Source organism: Crotalus tigris, unplaced genomic scaffold (assembly GCF_016545835.1).
Source record: "Crotalus tigris isolate CLP2741 ecotype Arizona unplaced genomic scaffold, ASM1654583v1 scf7180000024375.2447938, whole genome shotgun sequence".
In the NCBI taxonomy this organism is placed as follows: domain Eukaryota; kingdom Metazoa; phylum Chordata; class Lepidosauria; order Squamata; family Viperidae; genus Crotalus; species Crotalus tigris.
The window spans coordinates 1133387-1156721 of NW_024100545.1; the positions used below are offsets into that span (position 1 = coordinate 1133387).

Consider the following 23335-nt stretch of genomic DNA (forward strand, 5'->3'; position numbering starts at 1 on the left):
TAATACAGAGTCATCTTACTTGCCTTTTATAGGGAAAGACCTTGCATAGACGTTACCATGTCCATAGTCCTTAAAAAACAGTAACAGCTTGGAGGATTTGAGCGCCAAATTTAATCCTAAATATTAAGGCCTGTGAACATTTTCCTATCTTGCCAATATTTTGCTGCTGAAAAATGAAAAGGCATCTCTGAAGGTACAACGGAGGTCTTTAAGAGTGATGAGGCAGATTTTATTTTTGCCAAGTATTTAGTACAAGCTGAAATATTGATACTCATTTTTCCAATGCTGTGGATAAAAACCATTGAAACATTGTTTAGTACAGACGTTATTTTCATAGAAACTTCATATTTCAAAACAAGTATATTTCAATTTCCCACAAAAGTTAAAATTACATGCAGAGATAGTTACCATTTAGGATGCATGATAATATATCAGAAGCTACTAAAATTAAGAATAGGTAATGGACTACATTATTTTAACAATGCAATTACACAGAACTAGAAAACTGACTTTGTAGAAAATATAAAAATCTACAATTATAAATATAAATTTGATCCATGGAATCCACTCTAGAAATATTTACAATAAGTATCAGCTCTACTAAATGCCTACCAAAATCTTAAAATGTTGAATATTACAGAGAATATATTTACATCTACCATATTAAAAGTTAAATTTCTAACAAATGGTATTAGGAGTGCTATAAATAACAGGGAATTGGATACTAAAATGTGTGTTGTGCTGAAAACTTCAGCATCTATAGTTATGATAAATTTAAGTGAAAATGTAACCACAAAAATTAAAAACTAATACTGTAAAAGACTACAATGTCATTCTTAGAAACTCCAGAGTTCAGTAAAATTAGTTCAAACATAACAAAATGCATTACGAGATTTTTTTTTTTCAAAAAGGCACACATTGTTAATGCATTTGCAAGAAGTGTTTATTCAACCAAATGAAATAAAAAAAAGATTATCTAATAGCTGGACATCACCCTGCCCCATGTAAAAAAAGGAAATATTTCCAGCTCTGGATAATTGCTCTGTCATATTTTGATTGAAGTCAAACTAATGATTCCAAGCTCTCTGCTGCACTACCATCTGGTAAAGCTGAGCCATTACTGTCGATGGATATCGAGGGATTTTCTTCTTGTCTTGAACTAACAAGACTGAGGACAGTTTTGTACAAAAACTGGTAATGGTCCTAAAAGATTGTGGGTGGATAGAAAATGATGGGGCATTAGTGTGGCTTGTATGGATTACAAGAATCACTAATAGCACATTCAGTGACCAGACAGTAAGAAACAAGCAACCACATGCTCAGGAGATTGTTGAAAGAGACACCATTTGTCCTTCAATTTGTCAACCCCAGAGAGCATTTTCTTTTCCAAGAATAGTGCCTAGGTCAGGGATAGGCAACCTTGGCTCTTTTATGACTCGTGGACTTCAACTCCCAGAATTCCTGAGCCAGCACAGCGGCCTCAGGAATTCTGGGAGTTGAAGTCTACGAGTCATAAAAGAGCCTACCCCTGGCCTAGGTGATGATAGGGAGAAAATATAAAGTGACATATTCAAAATGGTAAAAGTAGCTGTTCCTGAGTTATAGATCAAGTATATCCATGGCCAGGTAATTGCCAAATTAATTGTTGCCAATATGAAGCAATACCAGACCTGCTATTTTAAATACTTAAAATGAGATTTTATCTCTTTGGGAATGGAATTTCACCCCACAAAGAATGCAGTTTTATTATGCAGAGTAATTCTTGCCTACTTACAATATCTGTGAAGACACCAGGTCTCATCAAATTGATCATCTTAGCTACATGATAAACATCCACACAATTTTCATTTTCTAATTGATGCATAAGTGTTGTTAAAGCACAGAAGGTACCCGCTGTCACTCCTCCGTGCCTTATGGAGAAAGAAATACACGAATGTACATCTAGAAAAAGGATATGCTCTACATTTTGATTAAATACACAACTGGTTAATAAAAATGCCATTTAGGACTTCCTATAAGGGTAGAGAATCAATCAAATGTGGTTTATTTATGATCAACTACTGGTTCTACTCATCATTAGATGGGCATATCCACTAAAAAAAACATATTAAAGGGTTCACATTCTCTTATTTAAGAGCACCCTTAATTACAACTAGACCTGCTTGATTGTTGCAGTTTTTATGAAACATAAAAATATAAAAAATGATGTATGCACACTACTTTTTGATCTTTTAACAATTGGGTCATTATAATTCAGTAAATCTCTTGCCTTCTACTCCAAAACTATGCTTGTTGTTCTACCAGCTTTCTTTTGTCCTTTTTTCCCATTTCTCAAAATAATTTCTTGTATGTCTATTTTGAAGCTTAATTAATGTCTTTATGTTGACATGACAAGTTAACTTTTCTGTGCTACTACATATTTTATTATTATCCTTTTAAGTAGTTTTGTATGCATGCTATTTTAAATGTGCAAATATTGCAATAGACCATGTAAATACACTTCATTGTCTTAAATTATAGAAGATAGTGTTAGGGCACCAGACAAGAAAGTGGGAGACCGTGAGTTCTAGTCCTTCTTTAGCCAGGAATCACTTTGGGCCAGTCACTCTCTCTCAGTCCAACCCTCCTCACAGGGTTGTTGTTGTGGGAAAAATAGGAGGAGGAAGGAGGAACTCAAGATATGCTCACCACCTTGAGTTATTTGTAAAAATAATAAAGACAGGATGCAAATAAATAATAATGCAAATAATAAGTAAATAAAAATAAAAAAATATTCCTGTTTAATTTTTTCCTGACACAGCAGTGTCTGAATAGTATGAAATTATTAGTCATTTCTTTTGCATTATCTTTTACTTATAATAATATTTTTATTCTATTAAAGTGTTGCTAATTCTTTTCCATACACTCTTTAAATTGTTTTACTCCATGGACAGTTCCCATAGATGCCATATGTTGAACTACTGGCAGAGTCAAGAGAGGAGTCAAGAAGGCATTATTAAGAGATATTGAATACTGGCAATTTTTAAGTGGAAGAGAAATTTGGTTCCAATTTCTTCCTATAAATATGACTTTTATAAATCACAGATACTGTACAAAATATAAAGATGCCAACTTAACTATTTAAATTGAATTTAATACTTACTCATCATGCACAATCATAGGGCCATCTCTGTTGGAAGTTTCTTCTTTTATGATGCTTATAAGTTCAAATGTTTTACTAATAGGGCTATCCGGATTTGGCCATTTTGGACACTGAAAATGCCTCACTTCAAGAACGTAATCATCCTCAAAGATTAAAAAAAATAGTGCATTTAATTTTTTTGCATTTTTGAAACAGGTGAATCAATACAACTAAAAAACACGTTTTACTTATAAATTTTCCACAGTTCTGTGAAAAGAAACTTGCCTCCTTTAGGATTTTCTGAATGGTTACATATCTTTACCACTAAATGTATTAGAATTACTGATATATAAAAACCTCAACCTCCTCCTCAAATGTTTGAGACATGTTCATTCATTAACAAATAATCCTACACACAATGTGGCAGTCAATCTATATTCCTTTAAGAAAATAGGAGTGACCTGGGTCAACTCTGTCTTATATAAATTTTTAGCTCATTCAAGTGAAATTCTCATCATGCAAATTCTACAGGTAAGTCATAAGACCTCTGAAATTAACATTTGAAAACCTGGGTAAAAAAGTCACTGATGCCTTTCAATCAGGAAAAGATTACAAAACTATTTCTAAAACTCTGGGGCTCTACTGATCTCTGGTCAGAGACATATTCTTAAAATGGAGAATGTTTGGAAAAACAGTAAATTTTTCCCAAGCGTAGCCATCCTGTTAAAATGAATAAAAAAGTGTAATATAAAATTGTCCAGAAAGTTAGAAAGAAACCGAGAACAACATCAAGAGAACTGTAGTCCTTTTTTTGCTTTGCAATTGCCAAGACAATTGCTTATCTCAGTTATTAAAAAGTGTCTCTATGGAGAAATGTTTTGTGGAGAGATGAATCAAACATGCCCACATTTGGTGTACTTTGGAATTGTTATGCCTTCTGGAAGCCAAATTCTGCATTTTACAGTAAGACTTTCATACCAGCTATGAAGCATGGAAATAGTGTCATGGTTGTTGTTTTGCTGCCTTGGGAACTGGACACTTGGTCATCATTTAAGGAAATAAATTCTCTGCTTTGTGTCAGAGAATTGTACATGAGAAAACCAGGACATTAACAATTAACTAAAGAAACTGAAGAACAAGTGGGTTAAGAAGCAAATTACTAACTTGCAAATAGGTCTACACAAAATGGATTAAAAACATTCAAGATTTGCTTGGAATGACCAGGTCAAATCAAAACCTAAACCTTGTACTAATATTTTGACAGATTGTGAAATAAGCTGCTCACGTTAGAAAATTCTGAAATGTTATTGAGCTGAAACAGCTTGGCATGGAGTAATGGCCAAAGTTCCGATAGAGGAATATAAAGAACTAATAATTATAAGAAGCATACTAATCAATTAATTAGGTGTTAATTCACTGCCTTGAGTTACTTATAAAGTGATAAAGGTGCAATAAAATCTAATAAGTAAATAAATAAATACGGTTGCAAGGTGTTATAACCAGATACTTAATAAATGGAAACAATTACTTCTTCATACTTGTTCACCACATATTATATGAAATGTTTCTGAATGAAATGAAATTTCATAATGTATGAAATAAATGAAACAAGCATCAATGTGACTTATTCACTCAGATTCTTTTGCATATCAGCAAGACTACATGAATTTGTGATAACATTCAATGGCAAAGTTAAATAAAAATTAAGAACTTCCAAAATGTTAAAAAGTTCTTCATAAAACTATATATACATATGTACTAGTTTAGAAATGGTTTCCATGAAGATTTTAACTTTAATCATTTTCTTTATATCTCTATATATCAATAATCCAAATCTCGGAACATGTATAAAAGTGCTTAAAATTATATTTTTTTGTTGTTATGAATAAACACTTTAAGAATATTCCAACCAAAAAGGAATAATTATATTTATGGCTTTACTTTATGTCTTACTATGGCATATTTAATTATCACACCTGGAATTACAAAAATATAAATTACAGGGCTGGAAAGCAAGCTATTGTAACCCCCCCCCCATAAAAGCAAAACAATCATCTGAGTTGAGTCTGAATTCAAATGACAGTAATACTCTATTGTATAATAGGAGAGCAAGTATACTTGTGTAGCTTCTAAAATGAAATCCTGGATTATGAGTTTCTCTTCATTGGATAAACACTTATGCTCTTCTGAAATCAGGCTGACTTTAAAGCTCTCACAATTTATAGGATCTTCTTTGTTAGGCCAGTAGACAAATTCATCTTCTGCCTGCTAAAAGGAAAAGAAAAGAAAAAAAAAAAACCCTTCCAGATTTGCTATGAAGAAAAGTAATGGTTATTTTAACAAACTAACCACAATGTAATTTAATTGCACATTCTAAAATAGGTCAGTAATCATAACAACCTTAAACTTTATGAGTACAATCAAAATTTTTAAAATATGTTTTAAAAGACATTGTCATGGTTTTGTTTAGAAAATCAGTAATTGTTCAGTGCATTTTAAAGCATAAATACCAACTTTTAAACAAAGTTATCGTGATAATACATGCCAGGCAATAATTTCCTATCTCTATTCTTATGGTAGAAAGATACTATCTTTCCAGAATTCCATCACTTTAAGTATTTTATTTTATTATCCCTATTATGTCCAAAAGACTATTTCCCATGGCTTCATTAAGATATTAGTAATGAGAAAAGTAGTTTTTATATCATTTTCTTATTTTTAACATCGAGTTCACTAATCATTAAAGCTAAGAGATTCTGTTTCGTGATTAACAACTCTAGTAAGTAATAAAAATGCTGATATGAAGCAAAGCATTTAATCTTACCATATTCTGACTATCAGGGAGCATAACAATTATTTGAGAATTGTGATCCCATATCATTTTCCAGAAATCTTTGATAGTGTGTAGCAAAGGATGTTGGGTAATAATGAATTCATTACTTTGATAATAACCCTGTAAAGAATACAAATTAAATTAAGGACACCCTGTTTCTTGTAAGCATGTGTTTCTTATAAGGAGTGCTCTTCCTTTTAATAGGATTGTGCTGTTTCTTAGAAGCATCAGAAACAGCATAATTTTATTAAAAGCAAAAAGATTCCTCCAGAAGATGAAATATTAAACCAGTGCATAGACCCCAGACTACTGCAGAAACACTTAAGAGGGTTTCTTGTTCAATCTTTTCCTTGATCAGTTTTATAATTACATAGTTTGGGGGGGGGGTTAATGGTTATATTGGCAAGGAAGAATATTCAATCATTTTCATTTCTTTGACAGCGAGTATGTTAATTTTTGTCTAAAAGTTATTCCAAAGGTATTTTTTCAAAAGGCAATTTGACTTCCTTTGTTTTTCCTTGAAGACATTTTGCTTCTCATCCAAAAAGTTTATTCAGTTCTTCAGAGTTCTTCAGAGAACTGAAGAAACTTCTTGGATGAGAAGCAAAATGTCTTGAAGGAAAAACAGAAAGGCCAGTTGCCTTTTGAGAAAGCACCTTTGGGATACCCATGTCCTGGATGACTGAAAATCTGCATAGATATTTGTCTAAAAGTAAATTATTTTTGAGCATCTATGCAAGATGACCTGCATCAGAATTATTTGTAAAGCTTTTATGAAAGCTAAACAAGAAGTTATTTTTCTTCATGCACTTGAAGCAGAATATTAATTGAATCATATAAAGCAGAGCTATTGGGGATAAAGTGAAAGACTTGGTAAATCTTTGCAAAAATAACCGCAGTAGTTTAATAGTACCTACATCACGATTCTGTATTTAATTCATTGCTCAAAATTGATCTAAAAATGTTGATGTAGTATAATTTTACTAATTCTCTGTAAATACACTTTAAACTGGCTATTTATACATTCAATTAGAATGATAAATAATTTGTGCCTTTGTTTTTTGTGTTTTACTTTTAACTCCTTTTAGCTGCTTATAGGTTTTTAATTTCCATCTTATTTTCTCTTCAATTAGTATAGTATAGTATAGCATAGCATAGCATAGCATAGCATAGCATAGCATAGCATAGCATAGTGTCTTACTCTCCCCTCTTCACTGTACAGCTTGTTAAAAGCATTTAAAAACAAGGAAACAACAACACAACAAAAAAGATGGCAGAAATGACAAAACTCTATTAGTTGAGATCTTTGTGTTGAAAAAATAGTCTGAAGTATTGTTTTATATATATAACAAAATGTGTTTTTGTGATACTTTTCTTCTTTCTTTTATTGTGTTTGTTTTTATATTTTTTCCTCTTTTAATACTGACCCATGGAACACATTCAGATTGCAGCATGGATTTTCAGTGGTACCAATTATTTAGCTTTGTTTTCCTTCCAAAAGTTACACAATAGGTGAATTAAGGTCCCCAAAGATGATGCCTTTCATTTAAAGGACCCCAATATGAGCCTGCAGTCCCTGGCCTCTGTGTACTTTCAGTCTGTAATCAGTGAGAACTGGAGGGGAGGGGATTGCTTGAAGCTGCAATTACTCCATCCTGGGGTTGGGATGGTTTAAAAAGCTACAAATAAATATTAAACTCTCATCACCAGCTATAAATAGCTCCTGCTTCCTAACCTTAAGGACTGGCATGGATTTCTCAATAACTCTTCAACTTAAAGAAAGCTACATCATCATATCCAAGCCAGATATTGTGTAATATAGTTCTGGTCCTTACATTTTACTTGATTATACATGTATTTATGCCAATTGACTTAACCTAGGGATGGCACTTAATTCATACAAGATAATTGCAACTCTTGATGTTCTCCTTGCCCTTCTAGGCCCACTGCTACTTTGTTTGGTCAAATGGGCAGGTCTTGGCTGACACAAAGGAAGTTCCTCAGAAAACTGACACCAATGTGTAGATCAATTCAAATTGCAGTGTGATTTACAAGGTAACTCACCATAATATAGGAAGCATTAATGTAATCAGTGCCCTCACCAGACAATGATGAAATACCAACTCTAGATCTTTCCACTGTAACACAAAGATAAGAATTTATTGGGGAGTATGGTGCCAAACACCAACCATTTTCTGAAATATATTTTAAAATTCTCCAAATCAGAGAAACTGGAGGAACACCTGTTATTAACATAGGTGCTACATATCTGCAGCTGTATCTATTGTAGTTATTTTACTGAGACGCCTAGTTTCATGAGATCTGGAAGAATAATGGGGCCTTTCTTTCTTCTATCTAAGCAAATGATACATTTTGGATCATTTGTACATTGGACCCATACATTTTATTCCTTCAGATGAAGTTATGGTAAATTGCTCCTCCTCCATTTAATAAAGTGTGAAAGGTCTGTAAATTATGAGAAGGAATCTCTTTCTTCCTTCTTTCTTTCTTTCTTTCTTTCTTTCTTTCTTTCTTTCTTTCTTTCTTTCTTTCTCTCTCTCTCTCTCTCTCTCTCTCTCTGTCTCTCTCTGTCTCTCTCTCTCTCTCTCTCTCTCTCTCTCTCCTAAAACTGCATGAAATACAAAACTGAAAAGAGAGGGTTTGGGATGGTCTGATCATCTGAAATGTACAATCTTTCACAAATGCATTGCTATTTCGAGGTTCATCCATCTTATTCATTTTGAATTATATCTGTGTAGACTTATACAACAAAATACCAAAAGTTAATGTAAATCACTACTTACCACAATTTTTAGTATACTGCATAGATAACTTCAGAATTGGCCACAAATATTAAAAAGAGAAAGCTCAAAACAGCAAGTTTGTTTTTCCCAAACTTCCTTTATACTTCTGTATATTAATAATAACTGCAACAAAATCAGTCTTAATTTTGTATTATATTCAGTGAATTTTGTTTTTGACAAACCTACCAGGAATTATAGATGAAGTCCTGTTCTTTTCTCTGTTGCACTGTTTCAATGCAGTAGAATAATCACATTGCTGTATATTAGATAGGTTCAGAAGCTGAATAAATATACACATATTAATAGTATTAATAATAAATAAACAACTGTAGTACCACTTGAATACCATCAGCATTGACAAAATTACCATCAGTCAATTACAAAAGGCAGCTTTATTCAGAACAGACTACATCCTGCAATACCTTTAACACTATCAATATCCACATCTGCCTATCCCAGATCCTTGGGAAGAACTTGATAGATGAATAAAAATGCTAAGCCCAATCTGAACATCTGGCTACTTTGCAATGAATCATAATAATATGAAGGGTTGCTTTAGGTAGGCAGTGCATGTTTCTCTTTATCCTCTTATCTCAGAATAGTGAAGGTCTATTGCCTTTAACATGATTGCAATGCTTGACCTACATTCAGTTCCCTAACTACCAGGATACTCCTAGGGACCATATAAAACAGTGGTTCTCAACCTTTTTAATGCCGCGACTCCCAACCGGTCGTAAGTCGAGAACGAAACCAGTCGTAAGTCGAGGACTACCCAACCAGTTGTAAGTCGAGGACTTTCCCTGTCCGGGAGCGCTGCATATGTGTGCCGCCCCCCTGCACCAGCCGAGGTGTAGCTGGCAAGTGGCAGAGACAGAGCAGGCCAACCACCGGCTGGGCCACCAGCTGGCCCAGCCCAAGGGAGGTAAGGCACCCACCAGAAAAGGGGAAAAAAATGGCAGACAGCCTTGCTTGGCGACCCCCGTGAAATGGTCGATCGACCCCAAATGGGGTCGCGACCCATAGGTTGAGAACCGCTGATATAAAAGGTTCTGTCCAGCCATCTATAATTTTTCTAAATCTCAAGTTATAATAAACATTCATCCATGAAAAAGTAAAATAGGCTAATGATGTAATTCCAAAATACAACAAATTTATTTATATTCTGCCTTTGGTATTTTTAGAAATAACTCAAGGCAGCCAACGCTCCTTCCTTTTCCTATTTTCCCCACAACAAGCCAGTGAAGTGAGTTGGGCTGACAGAGCATGACATGTCTAAGGTGGGCCTACAACTCATGAACTCTCAGTTTCTAGCCTGGTGCTTTAATCACTAAACTTAACTGGCCCTCAGTGAAAGAGGTTTTGTAATTAGTTGTGCAGTTTAAGATTCAAAGCAGTTGATGAGGATTAAATATCATTATCTGGGTTCTATAGCAGCAACTGGGACATGATGCATCCATAAGGATACTGCTTACTGTCAAGTATATTCATTGCCACATATATCTAGGCTATTATTATTATTTTTCATAAGCAAGTTCCATTTTATTCCTGCTAGGCCTTGCAACTGCAATAATGGAAAAATGACAAAACATGATGTCAAAATGCAAACCCTGGAGTTTTCTCTTGCATCCCAATGTTGTACACATCTGTATAAGTCATATCCATTGTATTATAAAATCATAACAGACATTTTGTCATTTTCTCCTTAATCTGCAGATCCCAGAAACGTACGGTAATGGTCCTATAATTTCAGTGAGTCAAAATGTCACGCGGCAAAAGCCTAGAGTATTTCTTTATGGTTGACAAGTAGTGTGAACTTAGTTTAATTTTATTATTTATTATTTATTTATTAAACACATTTATATAGCTGCCCAACTGATACACAATGACATTAGCATGCAGAAGGCACAGAACAAAATGCCAGGTCCCATAGTTAGAGGTAAATAAACTTGCATGCTTCACATGGCAGCATTGCAACACAGCTGAGGAAACAGCTAAGGCAGAATTGCCAATTTTGCCTTTGACTTTTTGAAATCCAAACAGCCTCACCTTGAACTGTTTCTCTAATCTTGTCTTTCCCATTGGTCCTGGTATTAAGAGTGAATTCACATAGGCATGAATGTGACTTTCAGGTACTTCTGTTTCTTTGCTTAGTATGGCTTCCACAAGTGCATCATGAATGAAGATGTACTGTTCCTGATTTACAACGTGAAGAAATAGTCTTGGTCACAGCATTAATATTTAAAATGATTCAATGCCAGTTAATTTAGACTATGTTCTATTATGAACTATTCAACAAAACAGAATTGATCCCTTTGATGATTATACACATTTTATTCCAAAGTCAGAAACATATTTTCTACAATTACAATAATTATAGATATTGTTACATTACCATGATTTTATTCATTACTAATCACTAATAGGCAACAAAAAACTATAAAGTGTATAATGTTTCATTCTTGTTAGAATGTGTCAGTCATATGTACATTCCTATGTTTGGACTACACACTCAACTGCTGAGTTCCCCATAGATCTTGAGGATTTAGTATGAGGTCCAATCAAATCAACACCTACCGATCTCTAGTATGTAAGCAAATAAGAAAGGAAAGTATACCATTCATAACATCAGTGTAGGTAGTCCTCGGTTTATAACCAATCATTTAGTGACCATTTAAAATTACAACTGCACTAAAAAAAAGACTTACAGACATTTCTTGCACTTATAACCACTGCAGCATCCCCATGGCCAAATGATCAAAAATTGGACATTTGGAAACTGATACGTACTTACAATGGTTGCATATCCCAGAGTCATGCAATTGCCTCTTGTGATCTTTCAACCAGCTTCAACAAGCAAAGGCAATATAGGGGAAGCTGGATTTTCTAAATCACTGCACTTAACAACTGCAATGATTCACTTAAGAACTGTAGCATAAAAGGTCATAAAATCAGACACAACTCACTTAATAACCACCTTGATAAACAATGGAAATTCTAGTCCCAATTGTGCTCATTGTGAATTATCTTTAATTATTATCATGTTTCTCCGAAAGTAAGACCTACCCCCAAAGATAACCCTAGCTTGATTTTTGGGGTGCACCTAATATAAATCCGACCCCCAAAATAAGCCCTAGTTTTGGGGCGAGGCACACGCCTAAAACTCAAGCTAGATTGAGGGTGGGGAGCTGCCCCACACGCCCCGCACCCACTTACCAGGCCTCCCTGCCTCTCCTCACCGGCCCGCTTTTTCACTGGCCCACTTTTTCCCCCTAGCCTGCATTTTGCCAACAGAGGCCTTCTGGAAAGGCCTCTGCAGCCAAGAACTGAGCTACGGATTCAATCTGTAGCTCAGTTCTTGGCTGCAGAGGGCTTTCCAGAAGGTCTCTGATAGCGAAATACAGGCTGGAGCTCCATTCTCAGTTGCAGAATGAGGCTGCTCCTTTGGCCGCTATTGATGCTGCCGCTGCGAGGTGAATGGAAAAAACACCCCCCCCAAATAAGACCTGGTGCCTCTTTTGGAGGTAAAACAAATAAGACCGGGTCTTATTTTCAAGGAAACATGGTATACTATTTACACACAAACACACACACACACACACACACACACACACACACACATACACACACATATTTGCAGGTATATAAGAATATTTTGAACAGTGCTATATTTTAAATCCATCCCAGAACTGATCTGCATGACAAATTTTTAGTTTTTCGTTTTAGATCTAGATTAGAAGCCATAACAAGTTCTCATAAAAAGTAAGATGTGGTATGGAAACATTATTGTAATGTATTATAAAAAGTGCCAAGAAAGATCAATTTAATGCTCCTGCTACTCTCCATGTAAGCACATTTCAGATTTCTTCTAATTATTATAGTTGCATGGCAAAAATCAGGGAGCTGATATTGATTTTATCTTATAAAATGATTTAGGCCTTCCCTTTAAAATAGCTTTTAAAATACTGCTCCAGTGCATTATTTCATTTTGGAGTTCCCAAATGACACACAGCCAGATTCATAAGATCCTTTTTTTCTGTACAACTAGTTTCTTGTTCCAAGGCAGCAGTGGTGTCAATAGAGTATCGTAAAAAATTCAAGCATGGCCCCAGAGGTATGATCAGCACATGTAAAATCAGGTGCAACTTCAATAGCACCAGTGTGGATGCCATCTCCTTTTTTGCCCACATCATGTGCATGCCACTGCAATGTAAAATGTGGATGAAGCCCACAAGTAAAATTTGCACATGACATTTTTCTGTGATAGAATAGATTTTAATTAATTAATTTAATATATTTCTCTAATATGCTGAAAAGATTACAGGTAGTCCTTGATTAACAACAATAATTGTGCCTAGAATTATGGACATAAGATATAGCAATCATTCAGTGAATCATCACATTACCATGCCTGATTTTATGACCTTTTTATGGCAGTCATTAAGTGAAACCATTATATCCAGTGGCCCCTTTTTTACTGGAAACTGGAGGTAAAATTGGTTTCCGGGAAAAAGTGCTATAATTCATGGTCAAGTGACCATGGGATGCTGCAAATGGCTGTAAATTGCCAAATAGTCAAAATGCAATCATGTGATTGTAGGGCAGCCATTGTAACCTCAAATGGTCCCCAAGTATCTGGCCATAATGACTATCTATACATCTCTTTTTCAGAACTAATCAGCTTTCAGGTGGAATGTTGCCTGTTTTTTTGTGGGTCAGGGGAGCCATTTTATAACTGGGCTCTGTAACTGGTATTGGAACAATAGAGTATTTTGATTTGCTTCTTTTAAATTCATTTAAAAAGTTATCTTTGTGAGTTTTCATGATACAACATGGACAACCTAATTCAAGGCAAAACATTTTCTTACCTCAGTCTGCACCAAATAATTCCTTTGTGTTCGTATATGCTTCAGGAATCCAAATATGTTGACAGTCCCTTCATGTTGAATTTGCTGGAGCATGCTGTCTAATACTATGTATGTGCCTGTCCTTCCAACACCAGCACTGTTAAACATTAAAAGTGAAGAATATATCTAAATCTGAGAAAAAGCATTAATACAACTATTCAGATCTGTTCATTCACAATCCATTATTCAGAAGCTACCCACAGAAAAAAGGACTTGATCCATCTTATAAACAGTTGAAAACAACATTTTACACTTTATGATGCAAAATCTGCTTTGTTAAAGTGAAACCTAAATGAAAAAGCCAAGTTATAAAGCAGATTGAAGTTCACTTGAATTGAAAACATAAGAAAATATAGCTTGCTTATGGAGAGGTTCATTATATTTTTCCTAATAATTAAAATGGGAAAAGTGGGATATACATCTAGCAAATGAAAGGTGAAAATTACAGACCTGCAATGAACCACCACAGGACCTACAGCATGTCTTTTAGCATAGGATGCCTTTCGAACAAATGTCAGCACTGGCAACGTATACTCAGGAACACCCATGTCAGGCCACTGAGTATAATGATACTGAGAAACTAAACGACCACTTGACCTTCCTTTTTGCGAGCCCTATGACATAGAATAAAAATTAAATCACAGCATTTATATTTATTTTATAGATTTATAAAGCCACATCTCAAGTTTGTGACTCTGGCAATGTACAAAATGAGTATGATATTATACAAGACAATACAATACAAAGCAAAATCAGCAGATCCCAACAAAATCGAAAAAATAAGCAACAACCAACTGGAATATCTACCTTTTTCACTTTGGTGTTCCTGATAGTGAAATTCCTCACAGTGTAATAGGCAAGAACATGAATGCTCTTTTGTGTCACCAGAAAGTTTCCGTATTCTTCACTGCCATCAGCAGGCCAGTACTGGTCACATTTTCTCTGGCAGCCAAGAAATATACAATATTAATATGAAAAGGAAGCTTTAAAATAAAGCATTATTTTAACTAGTAAACTGTCCAGGCATGTGTATTTAAATATCTCTACTGCTAAATGACTACACTGTATAAAGTGTCTGTGAAAGCTGTTATTTTCCCCCAAACTTTGGAATTTTAAAATATTTTATCTAATTTGAATGGATATAGTTGGAATGCTAGGCATGGAAATGGTCAATCACATTTGAAAAATAGTACTAAACTAAATTACTTTCAATCAAGGATTAATTTTTTCTTTCCAACTTTCTTCAATATTTTCATTAATTTTGTAGAATTATGGAATTCACCAATATAGATGATAATAAGATCAAATCCAGACTTCTGCCTTCAAGGTTCCTGGAAATGTAGTTATCATTTTTGAAAGCTAGAGAGAGGATTTTATTATGTGCAGATAAACAAATCCCTTCTCAACTGAATTTGAACAGCTCAGGTTTTCTAATGAGTTATGTTAACTGAACAAATGATTGATTGCTCCATATTAGTATTAGGTCTTCCACAGTTATGAGTCATTTTCAAGAGAGTTTTGCATTTCAAACCTATGTGTGTTTATTTAAAATGAAGCTGTTTTCTAATGAGTTTATCATTAGAAAGCATTCAATTAATAGGCTTTATTGAGAAGTTCATGAAATATATAAAGGTAAAGAATATTAACTAAGAGGTTTATACCCGTCCTTTCTCAACAAGGTTGGTTATCATTACAATGACTTCCACATTATGTTCCCATATCATTCTCCAGAAATCTTCTGCTGTTGATTTTAAAGGCCCTTGGGCTGCAATATAAGCTTTTGGTCTGTTGTAGCCCTGCAGGAAACAATGCGAAGAAGACAGTTTATGATAAGACAGTGACATATAGTTCCTCTTTATGAATGTGGGCTCTCCTTCCAGCTGTTCTGCCCACCAAACTCTTATCAGGACTGACCTTGATTCTCCCACAGAAGTATCATTATGGCTAACTAAGAAACGTAACGTCCCCCCTCCCACTCCTTCATCTAAAATCTCTAAACTAAACTGCAACAATGAAGATGAAATGAAAAATGGCTTCAGTTCAGTTTGTTGCAATGCTGACATTTAGTTTCAGGCAATACTCTAGAAATATATTCATTTTTTTACAAAATGAGAAATAAAAATTACACTTTTTTTCTTGGAGGATGCACTTTGTCAGAAAAAGAAATTTGGATTTGTAAATGTTTCGCAGTTGTAACTTGAGCCTGCTTAATGCCCCTAGTTGGGGGGCTGCAAGGCAAAAGAGATTGTAAAAAGTATAACTGCAGTATAGCAGTTAAAAATGTCAAGGTGTAATCAATCAGACCGGTCTGTCTGAAAAACTTCCTGTATGTATGTATGTATGTATGTATGTATGAAATTTCGTCGAAACGTCGCCAAGACACTTCCAATTTTACACGGGAGAAAACCCGAACAACCAAAGACATACATACATACATACATACATACATACATACATACATATATATATCCTTAACGGTTATAAAAATACGAATCCCGGGCATATTTGTTCAATGATGCAATCTTCGATCTCCGGGAAGAGTATACTCCAGTTATTTATTGTTAAAACAACATTTAAAACAATAAAAACAGTTATATACAAGATTAAAACAACTTAGCTTTCGCTGGTCCTCTGCCAGCGTCCTCAGAGTGGGGCTTAGGGGGTGGGAAGTTCTTTTTATCCCCTTGCTGATCCAATTGCCTACTCATTGCCCTCGTGACAGGGCCACTCTTCCTGATTGCCCGTGACTGCCTCAACTGTTCCACCTCTCTTTTTTGCACTCTAACTGAAAAAACTTCCTGCATATATACATATATATATATATATATATATATTATACGTCGCCAAGACACTTCCAATTTTACGCGGGAGAAAACCCGAACAACCAAAGACCTATATATATATATATATATATATATATATATATATATATATATATATAGTGTGTGTGTGTGTGTGTGTGTGTGTGTCCTTAATAGCTGCAAAAATGCGAATCCCGGGCATATTTGTTCAATAACATGATCTTCGATCTCCGGGAGAGGTATAAGCCAGTTGTTTATTGCTAAAAAGATATTTAAAAACAATAAAAACAACTATTTACAATGTTAAAAGAAACAACTTAGCTTTTGCTGGTTCCCTGCCAGCATCCTTAGAGTGGGGCTCAGGGGGTGGGGAGTTTTTTTTATACTCCTTGCTGGTCTAACTGCTTATTGCCCATGCGATAGGGCCATCCTTCCTGATTAACTGTAATTGGTTGCCCCGCCTTCTCTTTTTTGCACTCCAATTCCACACTTTTCCCCTCTCTCATCCTTGTCAATCTCCTCCCTCCCAGCACCGTTGCTGCCGGTGTGCTCTCTAACCGCTTCCTCCTGCTCATTCCAGGCTGCGCATTCAGACCCAGTGTTCCAAAAGGCTTGCCATGAGGGCTCTCTTCCTTTCTAGCCCGTTGGTCTGCATGCTGTTCCTGCCTTCTGTCATCCATTCCTGTCAGTCTTTTTTTCTCTGATTTCCTTTTGTCCATCCCCGGGTGTGCGCATGCTCTGTGCCTCATCCTTCTGCTCCGTCTGCCCACAATGCTCTTTTTTGAGGTGCATATTCTTTTATCCAAAGAATGGGATAAAGATGTAAGAGCTCTCCCCCTTCCTCGACAAATATTCTCTAAAGCAATGTTTCTTAAACTTGGCAACTTTAAGAGGTATAGACTTCAACTCCCATAATTCCCCCAGCCAGCAGAAAAACACTGCTCCAAAGAATATTTTTTCTTAATGTTCTTAATTTATTTCATTGATTCTATGACTTAAGCTCTCAGCTGGGTCTCTTTTCCCTTTTTCTCACAACCTGGTATACTTCTCTCCAGTTTCTTATTGTTTCTAGTGCTGGAAAAGAGCAAATCTTTCTGGAATCCAAGGTCAAAACTCACATAGAATGGTGAATAAACAAAAATAAAAGATCCGTATGTGGGAAGATGCAAACTTACATCAACATAATTGGCATTAATATAGTCAGTAGGTTTTCCATCCTTGTCTGCAAGTTGGGTAAGTTTAACTCTGCTATGATCATCTACATTGGAAAGAAAGTGAAAATAAAAATGTTTTAGCAACAGGAATAATAGTTTTTCTTAGCAGTGAACTAATTAAAAAAATCAGACATTATTTATAGTGCATCCATTATCCTACACTTACTAGACATAATACAATAAGGTGAAAACAAACTAAAATAAAAATATACAGGACACGAAGAGAGATGTAATTGCTTTTGGTAGAGTGTTTTGCTGTACATGAAAGCTTCTATGTGAGTTTTTAATGAAATACTCCTTTTGTAGATAGTCCACACTATTCCTAGAGAAATTCCTTGGGGTCTCTAGAGAGGAATGTGGTTGCTTTCTGTTCTGTACATATTGACTTATACATGCATTATCATTGAAACCAAGATGTTATGAATTAAAAAAATCAGCACCCAAGCACAGTATAGTTACCTGTTTCAAGTTTATACCTTAGCTTCCTTCTCTAGCAAATAGTGAAGAGGGCTTCTACAATTACATAGAAGTATAGCAGCTAATTTATATCATATTTCTTAACGCTAACAACTTTAGGATGTGTGGACTTCTAGAATTTTTCTGGCACCTTGCTATTTATATTACTGTTTACAATAAATAATATGTAGAATTACTTACAGGCAACAATATTTATGTATCTATTCTTATTCTTGTTATCTGGATGATTAGAACTGTCTGATGTAATACCTAGATCTACTGTGCAACCCTGGATTTCCTGAAAAAAAGAAAATAGAAACATGCTGCTGAATACAACATTTATATTTGCATACGTGGCCCCACCCCACCAAATATCCATATGTTGCCACTATTTCTTTACTAAAATAAGATTTGTTTAAATAATTCCTTACCTGATAAAACTCTTTCAGTGTCTAATGAAGGAATGAATGCAAAAATAAAAATAAATCAAATTTCACAGCACACAAATGAATGTTTATATATTACAAATACAATGGAAAGCAATTATGGTTATGAGATACACATATATAGATATATACATGTTGATAATTGAACATTGCTGAGTATTTCCAATGTAAGGTATGCAATTAAAATCATTTCAAAACATAATTTTACTGCCTAGATATATAAAACAATGTTCATTGAAGTCAATGGAAATACATCATTTGCTATCTTAAATCATAAGTTGCTGTTTCAATGCATAATGCATAAAAATAAAAAAAAATCAGTAGTATTGTCTTCAACAGAAAGTGGCTTCTAAATGCAAACTTGTTTTGCAAATAAAAATATTAATGGCAATGTTTCCATTAAAACATGCAAATAATAAATCATGCATAGAACGGGTAAAATATGTGAACTGCAAATGAAATTAAATTTCTATTTCATTAATGCAAGACACAGAAATTAGATATCTAATGGGATAACATTTAATGTTTTCAATGCCTTATATCAATACTATTCATGCACTGCTTTCTAGAGGAGATTCACTAAAATCAGTGGTGCACAGGGCTTTTTTTGGTCATAGAACGCCCAGAACGGAGTTCCGGCACCTTTTTTGGATGGAACCTTGTAGGGTAGGCAAGGCAGGTTGTATGACGTGTGTGAGTTCCAGCACCTTTTTTTTTTTTTTTACAAAAAAAACACTGGTGGTGCATACATGTGTTCTTATGAAATTAACCATCAAACACACACTGGGAGTTTCATAAATAAAATATTTGAAACTGAATAAGGTAAAATTCAATGTATTATTCTGTTATTGTACGCAGAACACACTCTAAGTATAGTGAACAAAACCATTTTACTTTCATATTTATTATTCAGAATTAAGGTCAGAAGCAGCAATTCTCAGGTGAAACATGCTAGTTATGTCAAAACCCAACAACTGCTCAGCTGCAAGAGTATAAAGTACAGAATGAGAAGTCCACTGAAAAAGGAGAAAGGGCAGATGAAAAATTAAGAGGTTTAAACTACAGTTCTGTGGATCTAAAAGAGAACTGTATTTAAACACAAAGGGCAATTCAACTATGTCAAATGAAAGAGTTCAACTGAGTTCACGTTTAACACCTAGTGCAGGGATAGGCAACCTTGGCTCTTTTATGACTCGTGGACTCAGGTTGGCTCAGGAATTCTGGGAGCTGAAGTCCACGAGTCATAAAAGAGCCAAGGTTGCCTACCCCTGACCTAGTGCAGTTAGGAATGTGTGATTTTTTTAGCCCATTCCTCATCCACGAACCTCACACCTATGAAATGTATAACATGTGAAATGGGAATACAGAACAATAATAAGTTTGAGATGGGGTGATCTCAAACTAATTACTGTGGACTGTCAGAATAAAACTTCCTCTTCAAATGCTTCATGTGGAGTGCAGAAAAAGCTCAAATATAGTTTCTTGCACTTTTTTTTAGTTAGTTCTTATGTGCACCTTTTTGCAGCCTACAGTTTTCTACTATAGTAATTAAAAGTGTGGTTCAACTCCACACAGGCCTAGATATTCTTTTCATACAGAAACTTACATTCTGAAAATGTTAAGATGAAAAACTATTTATACACTCAACTTGATCATTGCCATATACCCAATACACTCTGTGCATGTCATAACATGGCATATATGTCTTTTTCCATATATAAATATGGACATTCCACATTTCATTCTTTTAATTTCACAAAATCTGATCTTTTTTCACCTATGAATATTCTTTCAACTGTGCCTTTAATTTTGAAGGAATAATAGTTCGTACCTCAAATTCTTCAGCAAATCCATTACTGGCATGCAAATCCGCAACATGTTTTGGAAAATGTTTTGTTGGGATTGCTCCAACATCGTCTTAAAGGTAAATTGAGAAAGGGGGCGATGGGTGGGGAAGAAGAAATGTAAATAATGTAAATAAGTATTTATTTTAAGTTATTTTTAAACAGTAAAAGCCAGTCAAGTCTTCATCAGTTCCTTCATAAACATGTCAGAAGATGGATCTCTCCATGATTGAAATGCATCAATGGAACATAGAAAATTGTTCTTGAAGCCACACAATGTACACATTTATCTAAGGACATCTGTTCTAGGATAAAATATACACCAGCAAACTATGTATGTTTAATTATTGGTCCAAGATTGAGTGGTTACTCCGAAAACTAGAATAACCACATTGCAACTGAGTGCCTTATTTCACTAGTTTCTACTTTTTGGGAGAATCAACTCCAGCCAGAGTTCTTTAGTCTTTCTTTTTAACTTTAAGAAATCTGACTCTAAATATCAGAAATATTTATCTGACTAATCCCACATTAGCTTCTTATGAATTTCTGTGACTATATTAACATTTAAAATAAAAAATTTAAATTAATTATTATTTTAACATACATATTTTATACATATTGTGTACTTTTTTGGCTGATAATCATTATCCATGGGAATAACACTATTTAAGTAAATATTCAGCACAATTTGTATAACTCTATGAAGGACTGAAAGAGTGACAGATTTTCAGGAAAAATGGAAAACCGTAAGATTTATTCAAAATGCAATTCTGGTGATAACAATCATTGGTTCACTCAAAACTAACCAGTTTTTTAACTCCAAAGAACCTCACTGTGTGAAAATGTTCCCTTGAGACTTAGAGCTGACAGTCTCACTGGTTTCATATATCCAAAGTTTTACAAAATGATAATGTAAAAAATATTAATCTCTTCCCACCAGATCTGATAGGGAGAGTGTGCTTCAGGTCTTTCTATTAAACAATGCCATCTTGAGGAATTAGGAGTCTTCTCTATTGCAGAGTCTGCCCTAAGGAGCAGCCTCTTAAGATCTGGAGGTCTCTGACTTTCTTGACCTTCCAAAAGGCAGTTAAGACTTGGCTTTTCTCCCCAGCCTTTGGGCTCGATGATACTGTACATGAGCCCGATATATTTTCTGTTGGTGAATTTGTTAAGTGTGCCTTAATTGTATTAAGTTTAATTTTGAATTAAGCTTTCTGTTTGTTTTATAGAGACAATATATATTCATATTATATAAATTCATTTTTTTTGGCTGACAAAGAATTAGTGGGAAACTAGTATAGCTATTTCAATTTTTTTTTTTTTTGAATTTACAGTATTCACAGTATGTGACATCTGCCTGCAAAACATGCTCCTAGATTGGAGCGAAACACAGAACAGACTGATTTATATTTGCTAGACAGGGTGTTCCACCCAACAGATAAGATACATATTATATATTATAAAGATTTTATTTAATTGTTTTTGTTGACTGTTTTTAGCTGGATGAAATCTGTATATTAAATGGGTAGCCATATATATTTTCCAAATAAATAATCATAACTTCAGGAACATACCTACACATTTTTCAGGTCCTCAACTTATTAAAGCCAAAAAAGACTAAAGTATATATAAACATTTTCTGCGATAAAAGGTTAATTAGCTTTGTGTCTGAATGGCATTTTTCCATCAAATGTTTAAAGGATCTGGCTGATTATTCTTGAGTTTCTTTTATGTTTTTTGGAGGGCTAATGTGATTATTTTATTAGAAATAAGATATTGGACTAATCTCTCCCCCCACAATATGACCAATAGGTTGCTTTGCGTGTTCATATGTAATTTCAAATGATGAATAAATATTGAAAAAAATTCTATTTATGTCAGCAGATGTTCCCTTATTTAAGTTAAATAACTTTTTAAAACTCCAGCTAACAATAATTTGCTGTTTTCTATTAGGATCCATCTGTTCTTCTTTTATTTGAATAGGCTTGAATGCACAGATCAAATTAGCAGTTCAAACCTGCATAAAACTGAATAAATGTGCAAGAATAACTTCACACTTTGCTGAAGGAACCTGTCAAAATGTATTTCTTAATGAAATTAGACTATATGTTAATTTATTTTTAAACACACAGCCATACAATTTTACTATAGAGAAAAGACACATGCACACTTGTAATAGGCATAGAAATTACATATTATATAAACTGGGATAAACTTACATGAAAATATTCACATACAAACACACAAGGGATAAAGATCCAGATATGGCAAAATAAATAATTAAAATGGAAAGATATGTTGTATGAAGGTCAGCTTGCGACTGTTAGGCTGCTTAGAAAGTTCTCTTCAACAAGATGGAACACAGCCTAAAATAAAACTTCCTGAAGACAATTTTATTTAGAGAATTGCTCACTAGCATATTGTGAGCATATTGTATATGGTTATTATTGAGAGAGTGATTGTCATTGTTCATTGTCAACTGAAGTTTGCCAGCATACTAGAGATAGAGCCCACATACATTTATTTAGAAAACTTAGAATAAAGACTCTTTTTCCAGCCTTTTCTTTGTGCTTTTTCTGTGTGATGATTAATCCTGGATTTTTTTACAGACTTTTATATTTTCTTAAATGCAAGGCACATACATTTAGCTTTTATCTCCCTTCAGAAATAATTTTTCGATTAATGTCTACAAATGGTAATTAAACCTGACATATTCTCTGTATATCTATATATATAGACATTGTTAACAACGAAAGTGGCACAGGAGATGATAAAATAGATTTAAGTTTAAACTTCTTTGCTTTGTGCTCTTATATAGTTTCATAAATATAAAATTTTAATACAATAAATAAATTCGCCTTTTATGAACCACTTCTAGAAATGCAGAAGACCAAGAATCACTCATGATTACA

At 34.3% G+C, this 23335-nt stretch overlaps 1 protein-coding gene across 8 annotated transcripts in view; it reads right to left on the reverse strand.

The window, feature by feature from the left end:
- Positions 1-204: 204 nt before the first annotated feature.
- The window catches only part of PTPRZ1 (protein tyrosine phosphatase receptor type Z1), a 117929-nt gene continuing 94798 nt past the window's right edge, over positions 205-23335 (reverse strand). For 3 of the 8 annotated variants that reach the window (XM_039328266.1, XM_039328271.1, XM_039328274.1), the window contains exons 15-30: positions 20411-20496; positions 18565-18585; positions 18335-18431; positions 17639-17721; positions 15324-15458; positions 14470-14604; positions 14113-14276; positions 13624-13759; positions 10805-10951; positions 8945-9038; positions 8019-8092; positions 5946-6074; positions 5240-5389; positions 3143-3285; positions 1775-1910; positions 205-1203 (exon numbers count right to left, since the gene is read on the reverse strand). In XM_039328266.1, the coding sequence (XP_039184200.1) occupies positions 1063-1203; positions 1775-1910; positions 3143-3285; positions 5240-5389; positions 5946-6074; positions 8019-8092; positions 8945-9038; positions 10805-10951; positions 13624-13759; positions 14113-14276; positions 14470-14604; positions 15324-15458; positions 17639-17721; positions 18335-18431; positions 18565-18585; positions 20411-20496 (1871 nt within the window). In that variant the 3' untranslated portion in view covers positions 205-1062. The remainder of the gene's footprint in view (positions 1204-1774; positions 1911-3142; positions 3286-5239; positions 5390-5945; positions 6075-8018; positions 8093-8944; positions 9039-10804; positions 10952-13623; positions 13760-14112; positions 14277-14469; positions 14605-15323; positions 15459-17638; positions 17722-18334; positions 18432-18564; positions 18586-20410; positions 20497-23335) is intronic. The other 5 variants (XM_039328268.1, XM_039328272.1, XM_039328270.1 and 2 more) reach the window with 3 other exon arrangements.